The sequence below is a fragment of the Meriones unguiculatus genome, chromosome 4 (assembly GCF_030254825.1).
Source record: "Meriones unguiculatus strain TT.TT164.6M chromosome 4, Bangor_MerUng_6.1, whole genome shotgun sequence".
Taxonomy (NCBI): domain Eukaryota; kingdom Metazoa; phylum Chordata; class Mammalia; order Rodentia; family Muridae; genus Meriones; species Meriones unguiculatus.
The window spans coordinates 122,537,582-122,557,222 of record NC_083352.1 but is presented as its reverse complement, the minus strand read 5'-3'; the positions used below and the strand labels follow the sequence as shown (position 1 = coordinate 122,557,222).

Sequence of the window (19,641 nt, the reverse complement as noted above, 5' to 3'; positions counted from 1 at the left end):
CACTGCAGGGTCCTAAAAACCCAGTCAGCCCACTTAATGGCTTCTCCCGCCTTCCAGGTGCACCTCACCGGGGACTAAGTACTTAGCACCTTCACCTGTGGGGCTATGGAAGGTCCTGCTGTAATGTGACCCCAGCCTTTCCGCCTTAGTACAAAGCCCATGTGTCTGGAGAGCAGCCCTTCCTCTGGCAGCTCACCCCAAGGGTGCCCAGCAGGTCTTTACTTCTCCATGGCTCTCAGCCATGTCCTCACTGAGCTTAGTGTGTGTGTGTGTGTGTGTGTGTGTGTGTGTGTGTTCATGAGCATTGTGGTTGTACATGAGTGTGGGTGTGGATGTGACTATGTGTATGGGTGTACATGACTGTGTGTGGTTGTACATGAGGTGCGAGGTTGGTGCTGGGAATCTTGCCTCATCCTCGGTTGTTCTCCCACCTTGTCCAGTGAGGCAGGGCCTCTGCACTGAAGCCGGGGCTCAGCCTTGCTGGCTAATCAGGCTGCTCTGGGACACTCCGTCTTCCCCTTCCGGGGCCTGCCACACTCACCTGCCTTTTAGGTAGGGTCTGGGGACTTGAACTCAGGCCCTCAGGCTGCGGGGCAAGCATTTCCCCACAGAGCCTTCTCCCTGGCCCAATTTAATCGTTTTGAGACCTCCTGCTCCCTCTGGTGTCTCCAGTGTCCAGCACTGGACCTGTCTGAGGGAAGGGCCCAGTCCACCCTGCTTACACGCAGGGACAGGCGGGAGTGACGCCTGCCTGAGGAGAGGGCAGGCAGGTGGGCTGCTGGCCAGTGTGACACAGGCCCCACCTCTAACCCACCCTTCCTGGCCTCCCAGTACGAGCAGTTTGAGAGCACCATCGGCTTCAAGCTCCCGAACCACCGCTCGGCCAAGCGGCTGTGGAAGGTGTGCATCGAGCACCACACATTCTTCCGGTGAGGAACGAGGGGCGAGAGGCGAGAGGTTCGGGGGGCAGGAAGAGGAGTCGCACGGAGGAAGCCCCACCTCTCCCTCCAGTCCCCTCTGTGAAGGATTGTAGGTGGTGGGATGGACAGCCTCCTTGGGTCTGACCCTGGGCCTGGCCATGCAGGTCCGATCCCTCCTCATCTCCATTACTCTGTTGTAGGCTGGTGTCCCCAGAGCCCCCACCCAAGGGCTTTCTGGTGATGGGCTCTAAGTTCCGGTACAGCGGGAGGACCCAGGCACAGACCCGCCAAGCCAGCGCCCTCATCGACCGGCCCGCGCCCTTCTTTGAACGTTCCTCCAGCAAGCGCTACACCATGTCCCGAAGCCTGGATGGAGGTATGGGCCACACTGGAGCTGGGGTAGGGAGTAGCCCTTAGGGGAACAACAGTGTGAACGGGGCAGGGCCTACAGAACACACCAGGGTAGTTCTGGTGGACACTCCCAAGCTCGTTTGCACCAGACATGGTGATCCTCCCAGCGATGTGACTCATACTCCCAGGACTTCCCTGGCTTATGACCTTGTGGGGTCCCAGGTCCTCCCGATCTGGTTTTCTGGGCCTTTGCCCAAGAAGCTCTGCAGTGCACAGGTTGGCATTTTGCCAGGAGAGTGAGATCCTGTGGTTTACAGGAAGGCAGGAGGATCTGGCCCTGTCCCTTTCCTATAGGCCCCATTCCTAAGACAGAGCTAAATGGGACCTAGATTAAAGGGGAGGTGGTGACAGAGGGTGGCCCAGAGCTGGGGACCTTGTCAGGGAACAGAAGCCTGGACTCTAGTCCTGAAGGCCACACTTCTTGTTTTGACATCCCGGAAGGACACCTGTGGGACCTTCTCCTCTGGAAGCCTCTGTCAAATGGAGGCAGGAATTCCGAGGCTGGCCTCCAACACAGAGCAATGCAAACCAAGCCATGCAGGAGTTGTCACTTTTCAGAGGGAAATAGCCCTGCCACTTCATCATGACGGGAAAACCAGCATCTCTTTAATGGGGGCCAACCCCAAGCATAACACATGTGCTCTGGTTGTCTTCATGAACTTGTTTTCCCAGCCTTTTTCCTATTAAGATTGGGTCTGCAACAGTTTGGGTTGTACCCAGGGCTTGGTGCAGTCTCTAAGCCCTTCTATTCAGAAAAAGTATTTCAGAGTTGTGGCAAGAAAGATGGACGTTTGAGTTCTCGTTAATTTATAGAGCTTACCATTTGTAAGCTCCTGCTGTCACGAGTGAAAGCTCATCTCTCAATATTGCTAGATAATGATCTGTTGGGAAAAGGACCACAACCCAAGCAGTAATGTTTGCTTGGCCGGCACTGATGGAAGGCTCAGTCCAGGCCAGACACTGTCCTAAGTACTTCTATGTTAGTTTATTTGGTCCTCACCTCATTTTTCTGGCATAGATACTACTTACAGATGAGGAAACTGAGGCCCAGAGGGATGGCATAACTTCTCCACTGTCACACAGCCGGGAAGGGTTAGGCTGGGGAGGCAGCCCCTGTGGACTCTAGCCCAGGGCTGGGAAGCAGCTCTGGGGCTCTGCAGCCGTGGGCCAGGGTAAGCAGTGGGTCGCCGTTGCTGGCTAGGTAGTGGCTGGGCTGGCTTCCCGACTGTGCTGGGTCCTTGCCTCACACAGTCACTTTGCCACCTCTGCCCACCTTAGCGGAGTTCTCCCGCCCTGCCTCAGTCAGTGAGAACCACGATGCAGGGCCTGACGGGGACAAGCGGGAAGACGATGCTGAGTCAGGGGGACGTCGATCGGAGGCCGAAGAGGGAGAGGTCAGGACGCCCACCAAGATCAAGGAGCTAAAGGTAGGGGCCACCTACGTTGCCATGGACTCTTTTCCCCGGGGGCCCAGGAAGGTGGCCTGAGGCTTAGCCCTGAATGCCACATGTCCTAATTGTATGCAGGCACCCTGGCTATGGGCACACCATAGACGCACCTTGGCCTTGGGCTGTACTTCACACCTGGGCATGCAGAATAGGGTTGGGGGTGAAGGTGTGCATGCTGCCCCTTTTGCCCAGGTTCCCTGGGTCCTGGGTGCTTACCTCCTGCGAGACTCAGACACTCTCTTACTTAGCTCCCTGTCTCCCCTGTAACTCGAGTCTGGCTCTCCTCTCCTCCCCTGAGCGTGACCAGGTCAATAAAGGCCTCAGTGTGGAGGATAGATGTGTCCTTTCCCGAAGCCCCAGCTCACTCTGTACACACCCCCAGTCTATCCAAGTATGTGCCCCTACAGGTACGCCCAGCCCAGCCTCACACATATTCAATTTCAGACCGCCACACCTCAGCCTTAGACTCATGCACAGACATGATGATAGCGTGTTCACATGCACTGGCCTGCCACACACAAGCAGGCCTTTCCTGCCATGTAGTTCTGTCATGGGAACACGGGCCCCCTAAGCCCACTCTCACTGCTGCAAGCAGCAGGAAACCCCAGATACCCCCCCCCTCCCACCTGTGAGTATAGCTCTGCCCACTTGGCCTCTAGTCCCCTGGCCCGTCCTTTGCCTTCCTGGGATAGCTAACAGCTTCCTGCCCCCTCCTTCCTCCAACTACCTCTTTACCTTATGGGCAGCCTAGTAGCTTTCCTGGCTTGTACCACATGGCAGGGTGGGCGAGAGTGCACGGGGCTACCTTGCTGGATCAGGCTGGTTGCGGTGCCTCTAATCTGTTTGTCCTACTGACCCTGCTGGTTCCTTTCCCTCCTGCCATATCCCGCCAGCCGGAGCAGGAAACCACGCCAAGACACAAACAGGAGGTACTGCATGGACCCATCCCTCCCGAGACAGCCATTCGGTTCCCCAGTTCATCTGTCACCATCTCATTCTATCCTGGGCTCATGTCCCTGGCACCACATCACCTTCAGCTTCATTTCTGCTCATCTTCCATTATCTTCCTTTCTGGTCACTGCCCTTCCCATTAAGCTCATGTCTTCAGCTCCCAGATCCGATTCTGGAACCATCCATGTGCCCTACCCACTACCCAATGCCACTCTTGGCTGGGCCTGGTAATCTGTGTTTGCCTCCCCTCCCCCTCCCCTACTTGCAACCACCTGTGCTTCCAGTTCTGCGCTTCCATTTAGCTCCTCTGTCCTCTCCCCACCTCCCCTTCCTTCATCTCCTCCCCCTCACACTGTTGGGCCACACCTCCATCTCTCCTGGCAACCAGCTGTGAGGGTGGGGCCTGGGTGGGAAGGAGGGGCCCTCAGCATATCCTCATCTCCTCAGTCTTCAGTCTCACCTCTCCCCGTTGGCGGCTGATGCCTCCCTGGAAACCTCCTCACCTTCTCTCCTCTCATTTCCTCTTCTCTGCTTCCATCAGCTTCTGCCTCCCACCCTCGCTTCTTCCCTCTCACAGTGTCCAGCTCTCTCTGGACTCTTCAGGACAAGACAGGTGGTTTGTTCTTGGGCTGCTGAAAGCAGGCCGTAGTCAGGGCCCAGCCGTGGCATCCTATGATGTGCGCTTCAGCCCAGCTTGGCCACTGACCTGGGGTCTTAGAAAGGTTCCTGCAGCCCTGATCTCCCTCTACATGACAGGGCATGCAGAGTCCCTGTGACCCCAACTATCCCTGCCGTGTTCTTATTCAGGCCTTGATACTCACACTTGGTTTCTCCAAGGCCTTTAAGCTCCAGGGATCCCAGGATCCAACTACTCTCTAGCTTTCGGGAGCACAACTCACCCACAGGACCAGCAGGCCCACTGGGGATCATCTTGGGTTCAGACTCACTCACCATTGAGGCCTGTTCTCAGCGTCTGTGAGAAGTCCACTGAGCCTGTCCTCTCAGATAGATAATGTCTGCGGTCAACTTAGCCTGGGAGGGAGGCCTGAGGTGCAAGCAGGCGCCTGGGGAGAAAGCAGAAGCCTCCGTGGGAAGGTTTGAGAGCAATTCCTAGATGGCATAGGTGAGTCCAGGGGAGGATTCTAGCCTCATCCAAGGGCAAGCTGATCTTTCAGGTGGCTCCCTCAAAGAGCCCAGTAGGTAGTTTCCGGGCCAGCAGCCTACTCTTTCTGCCCTAGAAGCAGGTAAATGACTAGCACAGCCAGCTCTCTGTGCTCACGCTCCTGGGCCCAGGCAGAAGGCTCCATCTGTAACACTGGCATGGGCTCACATGGCATAGATTAATGAGGGACCTGCCTGGGACTCCAGCTCTACCTGGCTTATTCTTGTGCTAGGCCTTGAAGCTCACCTCTCTTACTCCAGTCTCAAATTTCTTGCCCATATGAACTTCACTTCCACCTTCCACCCCAGCGTCCTGGTTTCTCTGACGCTGTCTGACTTTCTGTCCCCTTAGAGAATCAGTACTCAGGAGGCATCTGGAAGGTTCTGGGTGATGGAGAAGGCAGTGGCCCATGGCAGAGAAGGATGCATGGTCTTTCCCTGCTCCTGAGTACGGGAACAGGGCCCATTTTTCTGAATGATCCAGTTTAGGCATATCTTTGTCCCAGGCCTCCATGGGGCCTGAGCAGTTGGATGGGGGCTCAGAAGAGCCTAGTCTGAACACGCTGTTAAGTACAGTGGTCTGAGTCTTGACCAGAGTAGGATCCAGGATTCAAGGGGGCTCTGGGAAGCCAGCCAGTGCACCAGTGTGGCTCAGTGAACAGACTTCTCACCCTGGTCCGCCTGACATGCTGGGTCTAGACCCTGAACAGGAAAGTCATCTGTGTGCCTGACTCCATCTGGGCTGAGCCCAGCAGGGACCCACCCAGGTCTGAGGGTTAGAGTGGAGTTGCATGTTCTGGGGTGAGGGAGGCAAGAGAGAAGAGGAGGTGATATCATTAGAATGTATTCTTTGTCACCCAGGTGCCCCATGCCCTGGTCAGCTCACCTCTTGGAGTTCATTGTCCTCGCTTCCTTGGCTCCTTGGGCTGTTTTGAGGGAGACAGCATTGCGATGGGTGGTGGAGGATGGTGACGCCATCCTTCCGGTGTCTTCTCCGCCTGCGTGGAGCAGTTTCCCTCACACTCTGCCCTCTCCTCCCATGCCTAGTTCTTGGACAAGCCAGAGGACGTCCTGTTGAAGCACCAGGCCAGCATCAACGAGCTCAAGAGGACCCTGAAGGAGCCCAACAGCAAACTGATCCACCGGGATCGAGACTGGGAGCGGGAGCGCAGGCTGCCCTCGTCACCCGCCTCCCCCTCCCCTAAGGGCACCCCCGAGAAAGCCAGTGAGGTAGGTGTCATGCTGAAGCCCCTGACAGAACCTTGGGTAGAGTACAGGGAGGGACGTGGGGTTACATATATATTTATCCTCCGCATAAAAATGTGTCCCTTGTTGCCTGTAGGTGGGTGGGATAGAGAGGCAGGTTGGGCTAAGAGAGTCAAATACACTAACTACTCTGTCCTAGGGGCCATCTTAAAACATGAAAAACTTAAAAAAACTCCTGGCAGCTTAGTGTAACCGCCTTCAGTCAGGCAAAGAAAAGCGGGGAAAGGGTGCTTGTTAGAAACTCAGGTTCCCACTGCATCAGCTGTTGGCCAGGAGAGCCCTGGAACCAGCCTTTCAAACAAGCCCCCTAGGCAAGTCTCTTGCATACTCAACTTTAAGAATCCTAGAAGCCCTACCCAGGAGCCAGACCCTTTGGGCCCTACGTGAAAGTACAGGGAGAACATGGTCCCTCCTGGAAGGAGTCTCAGAGTTCACCAAAGTGGGAAGTCCACTGTGTGAAGCTGACTGCTCCCGAGGCTTTCCCGATAGGACCCCACGTGTCCTGCCTTCCAGGGTGGAAATGGTGGGGGTATTTTCTCAACTGAAAAAGATGAAGATAGGATTTGGGGAAATCCCGTATTTACACTCCCAAGCTATTATATTTAGCACTTGCTGAATCTTGGCAAGATTTACCCCAGTTTCCATTTAAGCATTTTCTCTTTTGAGCTGCTGCTCACCGGTCACCAGACTGTGGTCCAGACTTAGGCTCCTGGTTCCATCCCCGGTCAGCTGGAGGACGCTTGGAGCTTGTTACTCCAGCTCGCTGAGGCCCTGTTACATGGAGATGTTGACAGGGATTTTATAAAGGCCAGATGAGATAATGCCTGGAGAGGGACCACGGGGCCACCATGCTGTCTGATTAGGAAAACTTGGTGTTCCTTATGGAGTCCCAGGACTCTGCCTTGTAGAACTCCAAATCAGAGCTAGGAAGGGCCCTGGGAACCCTCTCTGTTCAAAGGCTGCCTTTTACTGAGACCCAGAAAGACAAAGAATGACTCAGCATGATAGCTGCGTTTGTGTGTCCCACAGCATTGTGCTTGTCATTGATTCACAGCCGACTTGAGGCAAGAGCCAGTCATGTGCAGGCCAGGTTTTGGCCTGGGTGCAATTGAAGTGTGATGCAAAAGCTGCCCAGAGAGCTAGATGTCAGAAAGGATGGATAGATGAATGCTGGAGAGCTGGGACCAGAATTGGGGGTGTGCCCCACCTGCTGGTGGCAACTGGAACTTCCGGCAGAGGGACCTTGTTAAAGATGGAGGCTGTTCCAGCCTTCCGGCTGCCACCTCCGTAGCCCTGAAACCTGCAGTCACCGCTCCTGGGAACAACAGGAGCCCACCACAGAGTTATGGGCCATTTAGAACTGATTCTTAGGCCCCTTGGCATTTATGGGTTCTTGAAGATTTGCAAAACAGGGAGGAACCATAGACAAGAAGTTGACTCTGTTCTCAGGTGAGTGAAGTTACCTCTGTGAACCTCACTGCAAAGCCCTCTTAAAGGGGGCAGAATGCCATCCCATTGGGAGGTCATTGTAAACGCCAGCTAGAGCTGTGACGGTGGAAACTCGTCCTCAGGAAGTGTTGACAGTTCTGGGGCCACTGCTGAAGGTGACCGGAATCCCTGGGCTGATGCGGCTCTGAGGAGGAGCCTGCCAGGGCACACCACCCAGAGCTCCTGGAACCACCTCAAAGCTTGTCGGGTCCCACCCAGGCCAAGGGCAAAGCAGCAGGAACTTGAACCATCCCCACTGGGCAAAGCCAGGTTTTAGTTTGAAAGACAATTGTGCGTGGGGGCGGGGGAATGTACACAAGTCAGACGTTGATACTGGGTGTCTTCCTCACTCAGCCTCTACCTTTTTATTATATTTTTACTTATTTGTATCTGTATATGGTGTGTGTGTGTGTGTGTGTGTGTGTGTGTGTGTGCGCGCGCGCGCGCGCGCGCGCACACAGCTTTTAAGAGCCTCTCCTTCCTCCATGTGAGCCCTGGGGATTGAACTCGGGTTTTCAGGCTTGGCGAGCAGGCCCTTCCACCCACTGAGCCATCTCGCCAGCCCCTCTACCGCACTTTTTGAAACAAGCCTCTCACTGACCTTGGAGCTCACTGACACAGCTGGTCAGGCCGGCCAGTGAGCTACACCTCCCCAGAGGTGGATCGCGTATGTATGCTGCAGCGAAGGGCTTTTTCCCACGGGCGCTGAACCCAAACCCTCATGCCTGACAAGAATCTTACTAATTATGGCACCTCCTCAGCTTCTCTAGGACAGCTTTTAAAAGATAATGACTGTGACCCCAGCTACGGGTTCAAACCACAGTCTAAGCCCACGACACCTCGGGAAGGCCGGAAGTCAGAGTCTAAATGGTGGGATGCCGAACTGCCTCAGAATGTTAGTGGGCTGGAGGGACAGGCTGGAAGCCACAGGACTGCCTGGTAGCTGACCACAGCTGTCCCTCTCTGTCTCCCCTCAGAGTGGCCCCTCCCTGGCTGAATTAGGCGCTAACATGATAATGTGGGGCTTACAAATCTGGACTGTTTACAGACGATGTGTCTCTCCTGCTCTCTCTCTCTCCTTTTGTGTTTCTCTCTCCTTTCTCCCTCTCTCCCTTTCCTCTGGCCCTGGGCCTCCCCTGCAGGCCCAGAGGAGCCAGGACACTTCTCAGCAGGACTTGGTACCTGGAACAGCAGCAGGCTTGGAAGTGTTCACTCAGAAAAGCCTGGCAGCATCTCCTGAGGTTACTGTCTTTACTCCCCCACACCCCTCCTCCTGGGCCTCCAGCCCTCCCTGACCACCCTGTTAGAGCTTAAGACAGCCCTTTCCCTATGGTGAGGGGAACAGGCCAGACTGCCATAGAGCGGAGAACAGAGGTGGCCCATGTTGCCCCCATGTTATAAATGGCAAGTGTCCCCATCCCAGGGATCCATGAAGGGCCAGCCTCTTCCTCATCTGTTAGGACAAGATGGCAGCTGTGCCCGGAAGACAGAAGAACTCATTGCCTCTAGCTCTAATGGAGGCAAAGACATGACCCTTTCTGGAGGCAGGCTCTGACCTTAACCTTGGGGTTAGGTGTCTTAGTCCCTGCCCTGAGATCTTGTCTCTGTTTAGAAGCCTGACCAGAGTCTATGGATTAGGACACGGCATTACCTCCCGCCCTTCTTCCAGCCATCTAAACTTATCTGCAACATTGGTCTCCGTCTCCAGGAAGGCAAAAAGTAGATGCCTTCCTTCCAAAAGCATCCTCAAGTTTGTGGTGAGGCAAGCCTTCTAAGTGAGGGGGCATTGTTTCTGGGTCCAAAAGAGCATCAGGTCCAGGGTTCTTGGGGTTTCCCATGGCCATGTGTGGCTGCTGGGGATGGATCCCCATGTTCCCTTTCTCAGCTGAGATTTCACAGTCTGTTGGAGTTGGAAGTCAACTAACTGGCAGGGATCATCCTCCATCTACCCTCTGTGGCCCTCCTATCAGTGTTCTCTCCTGAGGGCATTGAGACAGGAGTCAGCAGCATCCCAGCGTTAGGGGCATGGAGATGTCCTGGCGTCTGGAGATGCCCTTAGAAACCAGGATGGCACCCGTGTGGGGAGTGAGCCACATGTGCACGGCCTGGCACACCGGCCTTACTGCTCTGCAATCAACAGGATTATTCATTCCTTCTTCCTAGCCTCTTCCCTTTTCACTTCCTTCGTCTTAATTCTCCTTCCACAAGGTCTTTCTATGTTGCCCTGGCTGGACTCAAATCTGTGTTCCTCCTGCCTTGGCTGCCCAGGGGCTGGGCGTGAAGTTTTCAAATTGGCAGAAGTCTGTCCTAATCTCGCCACCTGGTGGCCATGCCCTGCTCTGCAGCCTCCCTGAGGCCACCCTTCAGGAGGTTAAACAGCTCTTCTCTGCACCTCTTTCAAGAGCTTCTCCCAGGATGTGGGTTCTAGAGAGCCCCCTTCCTGGACCCTCTCTGACCCCAAAAGCAATCGAGGGTTTCAGGTGGGGCCTGAAGAGCCAGGAGCCAGCAGAGCTGCCCGCTGGAGTTTCTTCTCGTCTGACATGAAGCAGAGCTGTATTCCTTCTTCCACTTCCGTGGCTGGAGCAGAGGCAGCTCCACCAGATGGCAGGAGGCACTCTCAGCAGGGCCCTGGAGAACCAGGGACTCAGGGGAGGGAATGGCATGAGCGCTGACCTATCTGTTGACACCCTAATGTTGCCTCATCCTGTGACTCGGGCCAGATGTGCCTTACCAGTGCACCGGTGCCAGCCAGATTGTTCTTTTCTTCTTTTTGTAAATCACGCCCCTCCCCCCCATCCTTACCTGTGACTTCTTAGCAGCAGAACCCTTGTTTCTTCCATCACCACTGCTGTGTGATCTTCTGCAGATCCTGTTATTAGGAGCCTTGGTTTCCCCCCTCTGAAACAAGGTTGCCAAGTGGAGTAAATTTAATTATGTAGACGAGGGGCTGGCACCGCTTGGCATCTAATAACTAAACATGACCATGTGTTTCCCTTCTCTGCCTCTAGAATTTTTCTGGTCTGTGCCAGCTTCCACCCCATACACTATTGCTCATCTATCCTGTTTGCTAGTTGTAACTGGAGTGGGAATATTCCAGAAGGGGCCTCTTTGGCCAGCCTTGACCATCATCACTAGGGTGGTACTGTTAGATGCTGGAATGGAAGCAGCTGATAGAACTTGCCTCCCAAGGAGGTGATCAGGGCTGGCAGAACACGCTTCTCTGAATTCTCAGGTCTAGGCACCTGAAACAGCATCTCGGAGAGCCGTGCCACACTGTACCTGGACCTCCCCTTCCTTAATCTCTTTTCTTCAGGCAAGGCTCTCTTAATGAGGTCAGATGCCCTGACCTGGGGGAAAGGGTTTGCAGTGCTCTCTTGATCCTTCCAGCTCCTTCAGAGCTTATGGGCTGGGCGGACTCATCAAGTCACAGCCTGAAAAGGAGCCATATTTCTGAAAGGCCTTTCGGGCACATCTCACACATATCATAGAGGCAGTCTTGGGAGGGTGGAAAGGTTTTTAAACCTCAAAGAACTCAGAGTCAGGTCTTGGGTTCTAGGCTCCGTGACTAGGTGGTCCAGTTGTTTTCCTCCCCTAGGCCTAGACTTGGAAGTTGATTTGCACATGTGCATCTTAAAGACACTGAGTGAAGATGGAGACTTCAAAGAAGGGAGGAATCTTCGGGTTGTGGGGCCCTTCAGACTGCAACTTCCCCAGGGCTGCTCAGAGTTTGCAGTATGTGTTTTTTAGAAGGACTTCCAGTGAGATTTTGTGGGGAGAAAGTATACTCTTGGGCCCAAGAGTAAAATTGCAATGCTTGAGGCTTTGGTAATGACTGTGACCTCTAAGCTGGGGGGAATGGCTGGAGGCTAATCCTGTAAAGTCTGACGGTGTCACGCTCTGTTCCTTTGGCTCTCCAGTGCTTCAGTCTGGGCTCCTTTCCTTCTGTGGAATGATCTGTCTGGTCAGTTCTCTTCTACTTCCCATAGTTTTTTGTTGGAATTCTCCAGGAATTGGTCTTAAAATCATTTCTTTTGGGCTGAAACCCTGGACTGTTCAAGCTGTTTACGCCATTGCTGCAACCGGTGCCTTTTCTCGACCTCAGTTTTTCCCTGGAGGGAGATGATTCTGATGTCTTTGGAGTTCTTTTGCCTCAGTATATCCAGAGATTCCTTGAGCTATAAGTGCCTTCCCCATTGACAGTGGGAAGCATCCAGTTACAGGAGGAAAAGGCCTAGCCCATGTGTGGATCTCCCATTTCCCGTTGCTCCCGGGGAGGGCTGGAGACCCCATCTCACTCTATCAGGTTGGAATCAGTGCTTAACGATAATGATGGTGGGCTTTGTCACCCCTTTCTGACCCTGGCCAGTCCCGGGACACACAGTCCCAGTGTCAAACCCTTTGGTGGTATGGGCGATGGGTCCCTTCTTACAGAGGCAAGAGGCCATCCCTTCAAGTGCCTGCTATTTCATATTAAATCTTCTTGCTCCAATTGAAACACAGGGCTCAGAGCATTGGGTATTTGTAGAAAGAGTGTACACTAGGCCAGGAGAACTTGGCCTCCTGCCAGTGGCCACCACACAACAGGAAGAAAGGGAGGCGAACCTCGCAGAGATCCTTGCTGATGGCAGACTCTCCAAGGTAGACATTCTGGTGGACAAGTTCAAAGTTGAAGTGGCCACAGAAGAAACAGTGGGAGCCAGAAGAACAAGCACTCAACAGCAAGGGGAAATGGTGGCAAGTCCAGAAGCCTTTGAGACAACAAGAGAGGAAGGCCCGTGCATCGAAGGAGGTCCCAGAGAGGCTACTCAAGCTACAGCCTACACACCAACAGACAAGCTTCTGGAGGGCGCCAAGCTCACCATCAGGAACCACCGCCTCTCAGATGGTCAGCTAGAGAGCCAGGCAGAGCTGAGCAAGGGGCTGGAGGCGCTCCAAACTCGGGGAAGACCTGTGGCTGCAGGGGTTGGGCCAGTGCTGGGAGAGGTCCTCTCTCCTGCATCGGACAAGGGAGGACTCCAGTCCTTCCTGTTGGACCCAGCCCAGTCAGAAGCCAGAGCTGACTCAAGCGATGAGACTGACACCTCCTTCGCAGAGAGGAGCTTCTATCTAAACTATGAAGAGAGAGACTCGGAAGACCAAGTCCTCCCCTCACCCTCGGAGGACAGTGGAGAGCACCTGGGTGCCCCTCCTGGAGACGGGAGCTGGCTGGAGCCGGCAGGGGGCCACGCAGAGCCCTGGGAACTGAAGTCCTCACACCTGAGGGGTTCTGTCCCAGGCTCCAGCCAGAATAAAAATGAAAGCCATGTGGCTTCCTCAGAGGAAGAAGCCTGGTCCTCCAGGGACCGTGGAAGACCTGATGAGCTGCAGGGAGCTGCTGTGGGGCGGGCTTTGGCCGAGGGCTGGGAAGAAGCCCAACCAAGGCTGGAAGGAGAGCTGACCTCCCTGATGGACAGGGTGGCTGGAGATGAGGAGACCCCCACGGGTGTAGATTGGCTGGGAAAGACTGAGAAAAGTCCCCCAGCGAGTTGGAAGAAGCAGCCATCCGCTGGAGGAGGAGGGGTGCGCCTAGATGCCCAGGCCTGCGCCCTGCTGAGGACCATCCCTCCTCACATTAGGAAGCCAGCCAGGCCAGACCAAAGCAGCTTCCCGCCCAGAGAGAAAGAAGCAGTTTCTGCTGAAGAACCTGACAGAGAGGGCAGGAAGGCTGTCACGCCCCTGCCAGCCTCCTCTGGTCACACCAGGAGTCTGGCCTCCGGGGAGGATACTTCTCTAAGTTCAGTCCCTCCTGGGTCAGGGGAGCCTTCGGAGGTCAGGGATCCTTTTGGTGATCAATTCCCTGTGGTTCTCAGATACATCCATCTTCCTGAGGAGAGCCCGATGCCGAAGGACACACGGGGTGAACGCAGAGCACCTCCCGTTGCCAGCAGGAAGCCCAGAGTTGTCCCTGAAGGAACCGAGGGCCCTGCGCTCCTGGGGTCGGTGTTTCCTTCAGGAAAGCAAAAGGAGACTTCTCTCCAGGAAAGGGACCAAGGGGGTCCCCAGGAAGATATTAGCAAGACCTCTGTGGCTAACAAAATTCGGATATTTGAGACCCATGGAGCTGAGACTTGCCGAGCCAGTCAGGGTGAAATGAGGGCCCTTCCACAGGAGCTGCCTTCAGAGGTGTCCCCGGGACAGGTAGAACAACAGCAAGACAAGCGTCTAGACCTGGGCTTTGTCCAACTCCAGCCCCCGGGGGACCTGGCCAGCCCCAAAGTTGCCCATTCTTCTCTCATGCCTCTGGCTACCCAGCAGTACGGGGAGGGCACCTCTGCTCCCTCCCACCAGGAAGGATGCGCAGAACCAGAGCTCCTGTCCCCTGATTCAGGCTGTGAAACCACGCTGGAAGAAGCTACTGGGGTAACTGGCCACGTGAGCCCCCGCCCCCACCAAGTCCCCATGTGTGGAGGCTGACCGCATGCTCCGTAGCTTCTTAGAAGCATGCTCCGGCGGCCCCTCGTCATTCCTGCAACGATGCTGCTTGTTCATCCCTGGAAGGTCTTCTCCTACACGGCCCTGAGATAACCCAGGCTGAGAGATGGGGCCATCTGCTTAGCCTTTATTAGCCTGTTAGCTCCCCCAGCCTTTGCTGCGACCTTTTGTCCGGAGGGCCCCACGGTGGCCACACAGAAGGGGCTACCACTAGCAGCAAATCACATTCTTGCTTTGCCTTGCTCCTCCCACCTGCTAGACTCCTCCCCATCTTGCTTGGCTTATCCAGAGATCTTCATCCTTTCCCGGTCCCTGGTACCCTACCTGCTGGAAGCCGACAGCCCAGAGGTTTCCTACTTTCTGCTTCCCTCTCCAGTTCCTTTCTGCCTCCATAAGACTAACTGTCTTCTCTAATCCAGAACAAATCCGGAGATGCGGCCAGGGAAGAGAAGAGCTTCTTCAGCCACTTAGCACCAAACACCCCTGGGAAGGGGGGGCGTCTGAGATTCGCCAGCCCTCTGGGCCCTCAGGTCTCTGCAGTCCCTCTGTGCCCGATGACTTGGTCATCTTCATCCACTTGGGATGCATCCTTCCCTAGATTCCCACCTGCTCTAGCAGCAACCCCTACCCCGTGGCTGCTCACACTCTGGCTTGTCTGGAATGTGATCCTCACACCTCTCAACCTTCCAGAACCTGGCCACGTGGAGGCTGGTTAACAAGACAATCTCTGAAGCATACTGAAATGAGTTCTTTCAAAATGCTGTGTGGGTGTTATATTGGTCTTTTAAACAACAACAAACAAACAAACAAAAATCACAAACTAAGCGCCCTGACAGGCCAGTTGAGAGGTATGTATTTAGGACAGAGTTTGCTGGTGCTCTGTGGGCGTTCCCTTGGCCTGCTGTTGTCAATTACACTGATGGGGCCAGAACTTCCTCTCCGTGGTTGCCATAGAGTTCAAGGTGGCACTGGTGTGGCTCCCCAGGAAGCTGGGGTCCAGAGGGCCTCGGTCAGTATTTCTCCTCTCCCTGGTTGATGCTGCCCTCCCCCTGGGGGCTCAGTGCAATTGACAGACTGCTGGCTTCCTGTGTTCCTCAAGCTCCGCGGGCTCTCTGCCTCCTCTCCCGGGTTCCCCTGACTCCCTGGCGTCCTTCCTCAGTTTGCCTCTCAATGCCGCCTGCACGGATGGGCCTGTGGTCCAGGCCTCCATCCCTGCCTTTCGCACAATGCCGCTTCTGGTAGGCTTTTGGATCATAGCCTTGGAGAGGGGGCCTCCTTTCCAGAACTCGCTGGAAGGATGCTAGCTATGTAGTTGCCTTGCTGTCCATTTGAGACCCTCCAAAGGAGAAGTTCTTGTTTTCATTTTGGTTTGTGTCAGAGTCCAGGGAAACCTTTCTGTGGCGTGGGTTTTTTTGTTTTTGTTTTTGTTTTGTTTTGTTTTGTTTTTCATTTCCTGACGTGTTCTTCCATTTAAGAACATCCTCAAAACCTTGAGATTTCTTCTGACATTTACCATCATGACCTCTCTCTCTCCCCCTACCCCAATCCCCATTCCCCTGCTTTTGTCTGGCCATAGAGAGCAGGGCTGAGGGAGGGCTCGGAGGAAAAAGTCAAACCACCACGTCCGCGTGCCCCAGAGAGTGACACGGGAGATGAGGACCAGGACCAGGAGAGGGATGCAGTGTTCTTGAAGGACAACCACCTGGCCATTGAACGCAAATGCTCCAGCATAACAGTCAGCTCCACGTCCAGCCTGGAGGCTGAGGTGGACTTCACGGTCATTGGTGACTACCACGGGGGCGCCTTTGAAGACTTCTCCCGAAGCCTCCCTGAGCTCGACCGTGACAAAAGTGACTCTGAGACAGAGGGCCTGGTGTTCTCCCGGGATCTCAAGGGGCCCTCCAGCCAAGAGGATGAGTCTGGGGGCATCGAGGATAGCCCGGATCGAGGGGCCTGCTCCACCCCAGAAATGCCCCAGTTTGAGGTACAGTGGAGCTTCATGGAGATCCAGTCTGACTGGCACTGCATGTTCAGAGGGCCCGGGGCCACGTGTAAGAAGAGTGGCCATCAGCTGCAGCCCGAAGCTCTGTCTGGTGTTGCATGACTGCCCCTCCCAGATCAGCATGGTCCTGCAACCGCATGTTTGCTGTGTTGGTCCACCCCTAACGCGTGCTCCATGGTGTCCTAACCTCTGACCCCATCGCTTGCTGAGATCAAGCGATGGATGCCAGTCCTACTGACTCCTCGGCTCCCTGCCTGTGTTGCATGGCACCTGTAGAGAGCATGCGTCTCTGGACTCTTGAGTCTTCCACAGCTGGCCTGAAACCTCAGGGGTTTCTCCTGATGCAGGCCGAGATGATTTGGCCTGTAGAAGAGGCAGTTATTTAAACCTCTCAGGCCTTGGCATGTCAGTGGACACTCCAGAAGGGAAGACACAGCCTTTGGGGTGGATGCAGCCCCAGCCCTGGGCTTCTCTGCCTTGTGGCTCGCTCGGTAGAGCTGCAGAGAGGATTCTCAGCGACTCATTCTTGCCCTTCACCTCTGGCTGACCCCTCCCCTCCCCCAGGCAGTTATTACCAGCTTATTCTTCCTGGGTTCTTACTCCACACTGTACCCTCTGGGTGGAAGGCTGGCCCTCCCTTTCCGCGCCTTCCCGTGATCCCGGACAGAACTCATACATCCTTTCTACATGCTTTTCTGGTCACCTGGGTGACAGTACTGTCCCCTCCACATCCTGCCCTGCCCTGCTGTGCTTTTGGCTCTAACATTCCCCAACACAGTCAGGACAGTGGCAGGTAGCTTTGCCCTCCTCCCACCAGGTGTCGGCTCTTCTAAGGCTGAGGCACACCCGGCACCAAGGGATGAGTAATTGAATGAGTGGCTAGATGGCAGGATTCTGGGAGAATCCCTCCTTTCTCGCTCTTCCTTCCAACTCCTGACAAGCTAGAATCCGTTCATCAAACCTGCAGTGTGTATAGCCTAGAACTAGGCCTGAGAGGACTCAAATGAGACCAATGATTTAGCCTGGGACTCCTAGAATACAGTTGGGAAGCTGATGACCCTGGGCCATATCCAACCAACTGAAATGTTTTCTCTGGCTTTAATTTAAAAATCACGACATTGTATTTTCCTATATCATTAAAAAACAAAACAAACAAGAAAACCCAATAAAAACAACCAAGCAGCCAAGCCACAATAAAAGGCAAATCCGAGTGGAATCCCACATGCTTTTTATTTCTCTTGGCCAGCAAGGCCCCTCCCCTGTTCACATCTGATGCTCAGCCCCTGGGTGTTTCCGTGTGTTCTTACTCTGAGCAGCAGTTTACGTGAAGTGGCTAAAACATATAGGTAATAATGTGTGTAAGGAAAACACTGAGCATTGAGTTTAACCGTCCCTTTAGTACAGCCTCAAAAGACACGCAGCCCCTGCGGCCTGGGGTCAGACCCCACTCGTGCTGGTGGAGGCCTTGGCTCTCCCGTTTCTCGGTGACACGACTTATGTCTTCACACTTCTCCGGGAAGTTGGCCAACCATGGGGGTGGAGGAAAGCTTACTCCTCCTGCGTCCCAGTTGCCTGTGAACAGGAGCTGTGTCCGGGTTTGAGTTCTCACGTGTTCCTTTCATGTCCCTGTAGTCTGTGAAAGCAGAAACCATGACCGTCAGCAGCCTGGCAATCAGAAAGAAGATCGAGCCAGAGGCCATGCTGCAGAGCAGAGTCTCCGCTGCAGACAGTACCCAGGTAACCTGTACCTTCATTGTGGCCTGGCACAGGGGCAGGGGGGCACGGGAGGGTAGGGCTCTCACTGGAATGACCAAGCCCTTTGGTCAACCTTTTCTTCCCTGATCCTCCCTGAGGTCTGAGGGGGGATGGGGAAAGAGCATGCTTCTTACAGCCTAAATTTCTCCCTCTGTCAGTGGGGGTGACCCTGCCTCCTCCATCCTCCTGGGAGTGTTCAGTGCTCATGGGCTAGCAGATCAGGGCCATGGCTTTCAGGCTGCTTGACAGGTGTGGAGAGGTTCTTCCAGGGCAGCTTAGGAGAGAGGAGAAGTCTCAATCACTGTTTGGTCAGAAGAGCTCACCTGGGTAATTTTTTATGCATGGAGATTCCACACTAGATTGGCAAGATGAGCAAACCAAGCTGTAATGACTAAGGAGTGTCTGTTAGCGAGGTGGAGCTCGCTTGCACTCTGGAGGAAGCTGGTCTGCCTGGACACACAGCTTAGCAGACATACCCCACAGGTGCCCTCTGTGGGGCGTCAGCCTTGAAAATGTGTAAGTCTGCCTTTATGGACCTGAGCGACTGCCCCCTGGTTCTTCCTGCCCAGAGGGCAACAGCACTCAGTCACTTCTCCTCATGAGCAAAGGGACTTTGTAGCTTCTCCTCAGCTACAAAGGGCAGATTGATTTGGTCAGCGGTAGAGCCTTTACCCTAGATTCCAGCCCCAGCACGAACAACCCGGAATATGACAGAAAATCACACAGACAAATGTAATTTCCAGAAATGTTTTTCTCCTGCTTTTCCGGCCGGGCAGCGGCTACACAGCTGCTGATACCACTCCAGAGTCCTGAGCTGGGTCATCTCGGACAAGCCACTGCCTTCTCTGGCTTGCCTTGCTTTAGGAACTTTTGTTTTTAATGCAAAGCATAAAGAAACCAAAATGATCCTGAATCCCATAACCTGGCAACTCTTGTCATCAAAACATCAAAATGTCCAGTTATGAAATCCAAAAGACTTATGGCGTTATTCTTATGCCATCTCCTGGAAAAAGAAATAGGCCAACACAGATGTTCACATCTGTTTACACTTAAAGCTATTAGATAAGTGACTGTTGACTTTTACAGTGTACCCTTTTGCTCTCAAGCAGTTTAGAACTTACTCATTTGCACTCTGTGTCTCCGTCTTGTCCCTTCTCTCTCAGTCTCTGTGTCTCTGTCTATCTCTGTTTCACCCTCTCCCCACCCCTCTGTCTCTCTCTCCCTCCCTTCATAGGATAGGGCTCTTGTCAGGTATTCCAGCCGGGCCTCAAATTTAACGCAAAGCTGAGGATGACCTTGAACTTCCTCCTGCTTCTGCCTTCCATGTGCTGGGATAGCAGGTTGCAGCAGCAAACCCAGTTGCTGTTGTCTAATGGGGGCGGGGACCTGAGTTTCATGCGTGCTAAGCAAGCACTCTCCCATGCAGCACGCCCAGCTCTGTGGCCACAGTTCTTAGTCCACATAGGAAGCCTGTCTGCATTTGTGTTTCCGTCTCCCATCACTGGACCTGTGATGGTTTCCGTCTTTCCCACTAGTCAGTGCCGCGGGAAAGTTTCCTTGTTCATATTTCTTGGTGAACTTTTTTTAAAGTGCCGATTTCATTGTAGTTATGGTTCCCATTGCTGTGATAAAAGAACATGATCGAAAGTAACTTCAGGAGGAAAGGGTTTATGTCAGCTTACAACTCTGATCCATCACTGAGGGAAGTCAGGTCCAGAGCTCCAGCCGGGAACCTGGAGACAGGAACTGAAGCAGAGGTCATGGAGGA

At 54.2% G+C, this 19,641-nt stretch overlaps 1 protein-coding gene across 16 annotated transcripts in view; it reads left to right on the top strand.

Annotated features, from left to right (window-relative positions):
* Positions 1-19,641, top strand: part of Epb41l1 (erythrocyte membrane protein band 4.1 like 1) — a 119,590-nt gene that overhangs the window by 81,895 nt on the left and 18,054 nt on the right. For 3 of the 16 annotated variants that reach the window (XM_021650970.2, XM_060382951.1, XM_060382953.1), the window contains 10 exons: positions 832-929; positions 1,121-1,296; positions 2,610-2,758; positions 3,673-3,708; positions 5,939-6,121; positions 8,788-8,886; positions 12,146-14,044; positions 14,536-14,646; positions 15,693-16,100; positions 17,751-17,855. In XM_021650970.2, the coding sequence (XP_021506645.2) occupies positions 832-929; positions 1,121-1,296; positions 2,610-2,758; positions 3,673-3,708; positions 5,939-6,121; positions 8,788-8,886; positions 12,146-14,044; positions 14,536-14,646; positions 15,693-16,100; positions 17,751-17,855 (3,264 nt within the window). The remainder of the gene's footprint in view (positions 1-831; positions 930-1,120; positions 1,297-2,609; positions 2,759-3,672; positions 3,709-5,938; positions 6,122-8,787; positions 8,887-12,145; positions 14,045-14,535; positions 14,647-15,692; positions 16,101-17,750; positions 17,856-19,641) is intronic. The other 13 variants (XM_060382958.1, XM_021650975.2, XM_021650978.2 and 10 more) reach the window with 10 other exon arrangements.